The sequence below is a fragment of the Thermobia domestica genome, chromosome 6, assembly GCF_964235325.1.
Source record: "Thermobia domestica chromosome 6, izTheDome1.hap1.1, whole genome shotgun sequence".
In the NCBI taxonomy this organism is placed as follows: domain Eukaryota; kingdom Metazoa; phylum Arthropoda; class Insecta; order Zygentoma; family Lepismatidae; genus Thermobia; species Thermobia domestica.
Window position 1 is genome coordinate 110,811,644 of NC_137459.1, and position 11,369 is coordinate 110,823,012.

At 33.9% G+C, this 11,369-nt stretch overlaps 1 protein-coding gene across 1 annotated transcript in view; it reads right to left on the reverse strand.

Moving 5' to 3' along the window:
* The window catches only part of LOC145688149 (uncharacterized), a 36,525-nt gene extending 25,563 nt beyond the window's left edge, over positions 1-10,962 (reverse strand). Inside the window, exon 1 of the mRNA XM_081761963.1 lies at positions 10,637-10,962. Within this exon, the coding sequence (XP_081618089.1) occupies positions 10,637-10,741 (105 nt within the window). The 5' untranslated portion in view covers positions 10,742-10,962. The remainder of the gene's footprint in view (positions 1-10,636) is intronic.
* Between the last annotated feature and the right edge of the window lie 407 nt (positions 10,963-11,369).

Consider the following 11,369-nt stretch of genomic DNA (forward strand, 5'->3'; position numbering starts at 1 on the left):
GTACACTTAATCAAATAGGGGCCTATTCTTTAGAAGAGAATATATGTAACAAATAGATGTATTAAACGATAATTTAAGACATAAGAAGACAAATTATATGATGTGATTTAAGGCATATACATACATATATTCTAATAAATGAAGAATGATATTTTCCCATAACAGGAAAGCTTAATATTTTCCTTCACTTTATGTGTGTTGGTGCATATATTACGAAACCATACACATTTAGCAATGCACTTTTAAGGTTAAGGTTTTGCTGAAACTCCTACCGCGTAATTTGTACTTCCAAATAGATGATGATGGTGATTATTATTATTATTATTATTATTATTATTATTATTATTATTATTATTATTATTAGTAGTAGTAGTAGTAGTAGTAGTAGTAGTAGTAGTAGTAGTTGTTGTTGTTGTTGTTGTTGTTGTTAAATCGCCTAATAACAGTTCGGGTATTTTGCTGAAACTATTGTGGCACCACCGGTTTCAGCAAAATACCTGCCACATTTGTTTGTTGAAAACGGATAACTAAGCTGAATGTTACTAAACTTTACGAGTAACACTTTTATTTAAAAAAAAAAGAAAAAATAGCATAAATGAAATAAAATGCACTTGAAACAAAAGTCTAACAAGAGCGTATGTTCTTTTCGTTTTCTTTTTTTTTAAGAAAAGAAGGTACCGTACTTTTAAAATTTTAAGAGAACATTTTCGTTCTTATGTATAAAGTCGCGTGAGTTTTGACTGTTTTTTTTTTCGTCCGTTTCTTGCAATTATATTCGTTTACCGCTCTCTCTGCGAAATTGTTGAAAAAAAGAAAGAAAAGAAAGAAAAACACTTGCCGCTAACAGTAAACCAGCCACCCCTTCCGTATTTTTCATTAAAAAAATATCACGTCACGTTGTAAAGTTTTCAATGAAATACAAACTTATCAATGTCATCATCATCGTCGTCGTATGTATTCTACAATTATTGTGACGTCACTTGCTCCAAGTAAGAAACTTCCATGCTTCACGTTTTTCAGCTAACCTCTTCGTCTTCCTGTAAGATTTTTTTTTTTCTGTTTTGATATCGTTTATCAAGTGTAGCCTCCTTCGGTCTCTCCCTCTCTTTCCTCTCAATATATCATCTAGCACGTCCCTTATGATGCAATTCCTTCTTAACCAACGTGCCAACCAGTTTCGCTTCTTCTTCTCAATAATATCTAAAAGTGTTTTATTTTCTCCCAACAATCCTCTAAGACGCTTCGAGGGGAAGGGGGCATTATGGCTTAGTAGTTTAGCGGTTACCTCTGGTTCGTGGAGATCCTGATTCGATTCCCGGTCAAATAAGTTTATGGTGGATAACATTGTGTTCTTGGGTTTCTTCGTGGTATTCATGTTTCACCCTGCCTTCTCATTTCACCAATTCTTCTATCTTCATTCGACTGCCTTAATCAGTCTCTTTTAGACTAAGGGGCACCATCGTGGGACTTAAACTGAAATGTTGAATTTCATTTCCATGAGTAATTTCTAAGGAAATCGTTAAAAGAAAACTTATCTAAAATAGTAAACTATCCTTTTTCTCAGAAACAGTTTTATATATTATATAGTGATAAAAAAATAATATGTGAAATCTATATATTAAAATGCTAGGTTTGTGATCAAGAAGGTTTACATGTGTGTGACCAATTCCTTTCGACAATGACATCTCGGAAGCCAAAAGCTCTAGAAACGTGCCGTTTTCGCTGGTCGACTCCATTTTTTCTTTCTTTTCTATTTGTAAATTTGCCAATTCTGACTCAAATTTTCAAAAAAAAAAAAGTCTTTGTTTATTCAACTCAACATTTTAGGCGTCGTTTTGGCCCTATTACTATAATATTGCTTCTAGGATGTTAAGGTTGGGCCCTTGCAAAAGGTTTGGCCCTTGCAAAAGGCAACCAGTAGTGGCGCTACGTATGGTGGGTTGACGAACATTTCAGGCGCTTTGTTGTAATCTGAATGACAAAACTTATTGCAAGCTAGCAACTTCAAAGGCTTGTGGACCCGAAAATTTAGAGTACTCGGATATGAAATTATAAGAAAAAAGTATATTTGCATTCGGTATAATCTATAACTTATCCAAGTTTGAAACAAACTCACCCCAACATAATATTTTTTTTTAATACTACATTTATAAGTGTGTCTATAGCAATTCACTCCCTTTGAGAGTCTTCCTGTCTTTTATTTTCCTGTAAATGGACTTCCACAGACATAGTGAGAAGCGGGAAGGTGATTCACATTCATACTAGAACGGTACGCTGTGCTAGTATATAAAAGAAAAGAAAGAAAAAAGCCAGAGCTGTTTTCGATAAATCTGTAATTTTGGCAAGTATTAAAACACTTTTAGAAAATGCTGGACAATCTTAAGAAAACATTATGTTTAAAATTTTGTTCAAATACGCTGAACGGCACATCATAAACGTATCCGCACATCATAACAACAGACGCAGAAACGCACCTACATCATAAAATAGCCTTTCGCTAAGTAGGACTGACGAAACGTATAAATCTGTTGAAATATTGAATTCGATTTTATAGATCAGCAGTCATTCTCTCCTATCGTCATTCGAAAATATAATATTAAATTACCGACTGCGTACAAATGAACGGCTGGAATTCTCGCTTCGCGGTATGAACGTGTAATATTCGAATCCCGCGGTCGGTTCTGAATTCTTTGTCAGGTTCACTAGGCAAATTTAGTGATTTTATTAGTTTTATTCTTGCATATGTCTCGATCCATTCATATATATATATATATATATATATATATATATATTGTTAGTTGTTTCTGTTGTACAACAGTTACATGGCTGTGTGTAAAGGAGTGATAAGAAAGAAATAATAAACAAAAAAACATAAAATGTAGTTTGAAAGACAAAACCCACATAAAAAAAATGTAGACGTATAGGAAAATGCGATTAGGCATTTAGCAAGACATAAATGATTGCCTACTGATGTGTATTTACGTCGTTTCCTAATTATGGAGAAGAAAACCTGCATTTTAAACTGGGGTAAGGCTATCATACTGCGTTCGCCCACTGGAAATTGAACCAGTGACCTCTTGTACTAGCCACTAATTCAGCGAGGAAAATGTAGATTATTATATTAAGTAATTAACAATATACGAGGGCGGAGATCCTTTCATGAATTAGATCGTTCGATGCACAAGGGATCCAAGTCCAATTTTGATCATTTCGGATATATATAATTCAAGCGAAACATCGCTTAGGCGTTCGTTTGTCCGAATATTCCTAAGATATGCCTGAGCCATTCTTAACCAAATCTGACAACGTGTCTCGAGAGCTCGCGCTGAGTGTCGTAAGGGATGGCAGGTCCCTAAAAGACATGTCATTGAGGAATAATCACCGAAAACATACGGGATGCCGATAGACAATTTGGCGAGCGAAAGCCCTCTATATTTATCATTACTTCAACATTATCGTGTTCCCGATTGTTTACTTAATTAGCTGTTTAATATAGCTAGTTTTCATGCTTCGCGTCTTTCCACAATACCTAGATTATGAAGAGCTGGACTTAATTTTTTAACGTGGGCTCCGAAAATAACGACCGATGGTAGAATCCAGTACAGATGGAGAATGCAAATCTTAATGCAAAATCTACCCTCACAGCAAAGGCATTTCCACAGCGGACTATATCGCATCGGACGGAATAGCATTACAGGACCACACCATCAGCCACGGCTGAACACCTTTCTAAGTTTATAGCAATTAGCTTTCGTAACACGAGAAACATTTGAATTATTAGCACTCCCCCTATAAAGTGAATAGAATCAGCAAATTTTGGAAACAATACGACATTTTTTTTAAATACATTGAGTGTGAAGTGTATGGCGGGAGAACGAACAGATACATTCAAAGGAAAGACTGGATGGAACAAGAAAAATTGGTAGGTATCAGCTCTTGAGGATGAATCATCACATTCCGTATTTTTTTTTAAGAAAAAGAAAAAAATAAGGGTTCCGCTGCATTAACATCTTCGTTCAACTGCGATTAAAAAAAAAAATCGGTCATTACCATAAATTAACTACCAATCATTTTTATATTTTTTTTTTCCTCAAAAGTGAAGGAAAACACACCAACATTTTAACACTATATTAATCGTTAGAAGAAAATTTTGAGAAATTATTTGATTGTTTTTAATAATTGAATTATATCATTGAGTTTATGAAAAAATAAACTGAGAATATAATAAATAGATAAATAAATAAATAAATAAAATTTAAAATTAAAATTCAATTTCCCACTATTGGATAGTGTGTCTATTAGACATATGAATATAACGGACGGCTAAAAACGCACTTTTTCATTGAGTTCATTCGTGGCTAAGTGGTTACGCTAAGTACGTGCCGCTGGCGTGTGAGACCCTGGTTCGATTACCAGTGGCAGCTCATGTGGTTCGGTTTCCACGTTAATTAGTAAGACCATGTCTGATATAGCCTCACTGCTGAAATGGACGTTCTCAATGAAAAAAAGTGAGCTGAGTTGATTTTGAGTTTAAATAAAAATAATGAAGCGCCAATATTGTTTATTTAAAAAACGCATAGGCGGTCTTCATTCTTCTAGACTTGTTTCATTCCGTTAGTCGCTAAAAGTGAATAAAGAAATAATAATAATAATAATAATAATAATAATAATAATAATAATAATAATAATAATAATAATAATAATAATAATAATAATAATGATAATAATAATAATAATAATAATAATAATAATAAGAAGAAGAAGAAGAAGAAGAAGAAGAAGAAGAAAGTTCCTACTTAAAGATGATTAATCTGTTACACCATACTCTAAGTTCTTACACTGTGAATTACTTTCTTTTATCCATTATAATTATTTTTATTGTCAAATTTTTGTTAGCGATTTAACTTTAGTTCTAATTTTATACGCTCAAGTTGATTAAATGCTACAGCCTCAAATGGCTATAGGCTGTAAAATATACTGGTACAAACACATGTCCGAGAAATATGATTTGACTTATTTTGAAGGTACAATAGCGGAATTGTACTATAGTGTATAACTTTGAATAGCTGGAATTAGGGTAAGCCGCCTAAACGGAACTCGAGAGTTGCGGACCTCCACGATGTACATACAGAGACGCTAGACACTCTATTGTCGATTATGTGTATATATATATTTTTTCTTTTTTTTTCTGTTTTATTTTCTTAGCATACCGAAGAGACAAGTTAAAGCAAAGGCAATAAAGGAAGAGTTTAATTTCTGAGTACAAGAAAATGCATGCGAAACCTGAGTCGACAGTTGAAAATGAATCATTTAGGCAGAGCTTATTTCCTTTTGAAACTTTGAAATTACGATATCATTGTACGTTATTTAGTAGCCGAATGGAAGCACACTTGTCCACGTATTCCTGGAATATGCATATATCCAGAGGATAATCAAGCAGAATGCAACATGTACTAATGATTCCAAGATAAATAGCCATGATGAAGAGGATTTGATACCATACTATACGAACTTGTGGTGAAGGAACATATTTACAATGTATTCTCGAGGTATAGTTTATTCCAAGTCAGCATCATTCCATCAGGCATATCATTACTCTTTGCTAACGTGATTGAATACATTTTGTTGTACTGGATAGAATATATTTCGCAGACTTGAAGTTGCAACAACAATCAAATTCACTTAAAAAAAAAAAAAATCTGTCCGAGTCCAATGTGCAACCGAAACAATTCACCTCTATGAACTTCATTCCGTATCGAGGTGATTTTATTGACTTCCACACTAATCTACGCACAAGTACAAGAAACGTTATAGAAAAACTCAGTCTCTCCGTCGGACTGTCTAGCAAAAGCGGAAGGAAACTTTTTTTTTTTTTTTTTTTAATGGATTTAGTGTCCGAAGGATAAGTACCACCTCTGCTCTTATCATTCTACCACATTGTGATTTCCATAGTTTGAAAGTCTTATGAAGGATATGTATTTAGACTTTCACACTGTCTTTTTTTTTCTTTTTTTTTCCTTACATAATTTCATAACGTTATAGCTAAAATGAAAATGCAAAATAAGCTGATGAAACAACTATTTACTCAGAGAGCATAGTATTAACAGGACATAAGCTTTCATCACATCCTAGTACTGCAAGAATTATTTTTATTTTACGATGCTGTGTCAAAATTGGAAACAAATCCTCTTCCCATCGGGAATCAAACCAGAAATGACGGACACCAAAGACACTTATGCTTACCATTCAGCTACACAACGATACCCAGAGTTCTCTATTTCTACTTCGTGTGTTTATATATTTAAGAAAGAAAACTGAACCTGTTATATGTATACTTTTCTGTACTTTTTGAAACTATGTTGCTGGAGAAACATTTTGTAAATACCGTTCAACTCTTTCTTCAGCTACTATTTTTATGAACTATTTCAATACATGTAGTCCACATTTTAAACACGCAACTTCGCAAAATAATAAAAATAATAAAACGCAATTCCGTTTATTCTTTTAAAAAATAGTTCTTTCAAAAATAAAAAAATAAAAAAAATGTTCTCGTGCTGTTAGCCAGGTGAAGATAGTGACATCCGACGTTTCGAATGCAGACACTGCTGGTTGTCAATACCTTCACCTGGCTGATCGTTCGAGAACATTTACTAAAATCACATCGCCAGAAAAAAAATGAATTATTTCTTCACATATTTCGTTTACGAACTATTCATGTATTGTTACACCTTTAAATAAAGTTTGGTGTACTCAAATATAGAATATAGTCTATCGACTTAACAATTCAAGGCATAATCCGAAGCACAAGCGCTGACATCAAGAATCTATCTCGGATCTTCCGCAACAATAGTATCGCACGAGGTAAACAGTTTAGCTACGATGGAAGTTACATATGCAAGATGTTATTTCATTATAAATACGCGTATCCTACAATACGACATAATTCACTGAGCGCTGAAAATTTCATTTGAGAGTAAAATGTTGCTTCTCTGATAATAATACAATTGCATGGTATAAGTTTATTTTCTGGATTCTTTTTTGTTTGTTTGTTAGCTTGATTTTGTTTGTGGTACGAACTTTACGATCTAAAGAGCCAGGAGTTTCACTGGGACAGAAATAAGAAAATATCCTAGTGTGGGCTAGAACGTGCCACTCAAATCTAATCCGAATTATTATTCCAACTCCTAAGAATATGCTTTCCATATAATTCTTATTTTCTTTCTGGTCTTCCCAAAAATGTCCTTCTACCGGATATACAGACTATGACTCCTTAAAGCCCCCTGGTATTGATCATTTTCTACAACGCGATTATATAATTCGTGTATTTAGTGTCCGTATGGTTTTACTATTGCGAAGTTCCACATTGTATAAGTTCTTGACACTATCAAATTTTATTTTTTCTAACTAAATACGGTCGCACATGATTAGAGCATTAACTTTTGTTTCAATTTAATAATATCCCACATTAATATTTTACACAAGCAAAAAAAAAAGACAATTGAGAATATCTACATTATCATTGCAGATTTTCCACATTTAGTAGTATCACCTTAATATGATATATCACTTCGTAAGTCAGCACACAAATCTAGCGTAACTAATGAGACTTACTATTACTATTAACACCATTCGAGAGAACATGAACTATATTTGAAGGATATAAAGTATTTTGCGCTGAATACCAATTTAAATCACGGTAAATGATACATGTTTTTTTTTTTTTTTAATGAAGAATTGAACTGTTATATACTTATGAAAACGATTTTTTTTTTATTTTACAGTTTTCCTGATATAAGAACTCTACATCTCGGGATAATTTTGTGAACATGTTGCTCACTAAGGCACCTGATATTCTATCTCACATAATCTAAAATATGTAATATTGTTTTAGCTACACAAGACCAGCGCAATTGATATAAATCATACGGATTTACTCCAACATCAATGCGTTGTCCGTCTGTTTATTTTGTTCAAAACGCATGTACATGTTACATGCCCTAGAACAAATTGAGCTTTACAGACGCTTTTCTCGCACACTGTAAACAGTTTTTTTTTTTAGATTCCACGACGAAGTCAAACTATCCACAATAAAGCTTTGCAGTAAAATTACAATGAACCACTGCTAGTGGTATCACACTTGTGATAAGTTGTAAATAAACGGAAAATGTGTTACTTTTGCCAATGATTTCTAGTAATTTCGTTGATTTTCTTTTTTCAGTTGACACTAACTTCCTAAGAGTGTAACATCATAAACTGCCGTGAATATGGAATATATCTCGAAGTTCATTTCTACCCATATCCAAGCGTTTAGTCATGAAGATCTTACGCAATGCGGAACATCTTGCCCTTATATCAATTCAACTGCTATTTGTCTTTCATTCAGTTCCGGAGTAATAATCCACATTTTGAAAGGAGAAAAATAAATTGCATCCTGTCTGTACGCTCAGCGATTACTCTGTGAATTTCATCATGCTTTCTCGGAAGGATGAATCAGAGAGAGGGAAACGTTAAATAATAGAAAGAAGAACAAGATAAACAAATCGCTCACCGCTGCTGTTCCATAATGTCATAAAATGGTTATACCTATTCTCGATTTTACTCAATTTAACAATTGCTACACATATCGCGACTAAATTAAAGAAAGAGGAAAATACTTGTAGATTATTGTTGTATTTTTAACAGCACATTTATGTTGTCTGTTTTAATTTTGAATTTCAATGTATGAACATTTCCACACATTTATACGCAAAAGTGTTGTAACTTAGTACCGCTTTCACAGTAAAGACCTATGCAATACAAAAATTGGGTATCTCACGTTTCAACCTACAAAATACAACAAATATATTGAAAGATGTAGCACTATAGTTACCATTTTTAATGCCAATTTTAATGGGAACGAACGTCAATTAAATAAATTGGTTTTAAAAGAAGCATATTTATATTAATACAATTGTTGTAAAATTGTGATGTTTTACTGCAGTTTATGTATTCGCGAATATATTAAATGTAGTTTACACTATTTTCAACGTTGTGTGGCCTTGCCCTGAACTGGATTATTATGCGTAACTGACTTCTGTTTTCAAGTTTTAGGTTAATTTGTTTTTGTTCTAAATTAACTAATTATATTTTGCTAACAAGTGAATTCGCGATAGCGAATATGTTAAACCACGCGGAAAAGCTCAGAGCACAATGTCAGTTCCCGATTCGCCAACAGTGGGAGTGGACAAAGCCGGTTCCAGCGCTGCTGTATGCAATGTCCCTCAAGCCGAAGAACCTAACACTTTCCGAACTGATGAAAATTAATGAGCTAACGGTAGTTTTGTCAGTGGGTAATGCAAGATTGACAAGATTCAAATTTATCCGTAAATAAGTGAATTATTGATATTAATTAATCAGGAAAGCACTTATTAGGTTTCAAAAGGACCACAGGTAGATCTCAGAATTTTAGGAATATCGGTGAATGTTTGAGTTCGCTTTTATTAGTCAGATATTAGTGGCTCAAAATTCAACTTGTACACCATATTATATTTTTAGTTTATTCGAATCATGATTAAATGGTGGTGTTCATCCTCAAGAGCATTTGAAAGGTTTATAGAACGCAGATTTGCACTATTGGATACGATATATATATATATATATATATATATATATATATATATATATATATATATATATATATATATTCCTAACTTCTAAGTAATGCTTAGAATTTTTATAAAATTTCCTAGACAAAAGAAAATAAATAAATCATAGTGCAAACCAGCTCGTTATAAGTAGGTGCGCTTTTTAGGTAAGAAAACAATAGGATAAGTTGTAATAACGGAAGGATCAGGTAAAGGAGTAACTACACGACTGATGACCAAACTTAGCATTCATCGTCATGTAATAAATTCAGAATAATCCCAGGACCAGGAAAACAATGCTTCGCTGGGATCAGGATATGAGGAAAGGAGTATGAGCACCAACTTTAATGGTTGTTTCACAAACAGAAGGAAAGAGTCATTTTGTTTAATGATTGTGTCTGCAAACAGTTGTGCATGTACTTAAATGCTTTGAATTGTGACATTTAAAAATAAGACGTGTTACTTCGACCTTCAATTTGTCACCCACAGGGTATATTGCACCTTGCTGCATATTTCCTGATACTCAAGGATTCGAAGTAGACGAAAAAGATAAAAAAAAAGCACCGGTGAGATGTATTTCTTCTACTGCATTTACTCTTCTACTGTTGAATCTGTGTATCGTTTCTGAAAATAGAACAATATTTCCATTTCGAGAAACGCACAAATAAATACTAATCACACCGTTGGTAGAATAGGCAAATATCTTGCGCATGTAACTCGCGTATATGAGTTTGTCACGTTATATATGCACTTAATATTTGGAAAATATATAAATGGTACATCTCAGTCTATATCAAACCATGATTGAAACTGTAACGACGTATCTTACAATTGCCTGATGCACTCCACAATATTGATTTTCCTTATTTTTTTTTTTTAAAAGAAGCACACTTTTCCATTGCATTTTTTCTTTTATTTGTAAATCAAGACCAATTTTCATCTCTGCACATCTCTGTCACACTGTTTCAAACACAACACACTTCCAGGTTTTAAAAAAGAACATTAATACTTACATCTTGAAAGTAGGCTATCTCAGATGTCATTTTTGTAGGTACTCCCCCGCAGTCTACGGGTTCAATCCGTGGTGGTAAACACACCACACTACTAGCACTAGACATGAGAAACTCCTAGTGTTTTCTTCACACCGCACTATTCACTTCTACGAACACTTTATCACAGACTTTTCGACGTACTTCTCTTTTCGCGCGCGCGCACAAATCAACCAACAAGCCAACTAAATCCCCAGCTCTGATCCCTAGCTACAGACACAACCAACTGTTCTCATTGGACTAGTTCTCCAAATACCTGTTACAATGCCCCCCTGCGACTCTCCACCTCATCCCACCTGAAGAGAATGCTGGCGTAGTTTTAATCTCTTTTTCTTTGCTCCCTCCACTTGTTTTTTTTTAAGTAACTCTTTTTTTCTCTTTTCGAATCGGCAGTTGCGGAGCAAGAAGCACGAAGTGATTTTTGCCCAATCACTGCACGAGCCTGCATCACGAAAGCCAATGGGAATGTATCCTGAAGGTAACAACATTCACTCCTGATACAAAGAGTTCTACGATTTACCGTTAGGTGTCACTAGAAATCGATATTGCGTATTACGGCAAAGAGGAAAGTAGACATCGTGATGAAGGCGAAGAGAGAAGGGGGGAGGGGCTAAGATGTCTTGGTTGCGGTCACGTTGGCGCAAAATCAGAATCCGAACGGTGCATTGGATGTCCGGAAATACTCGAGTGAGAAAGT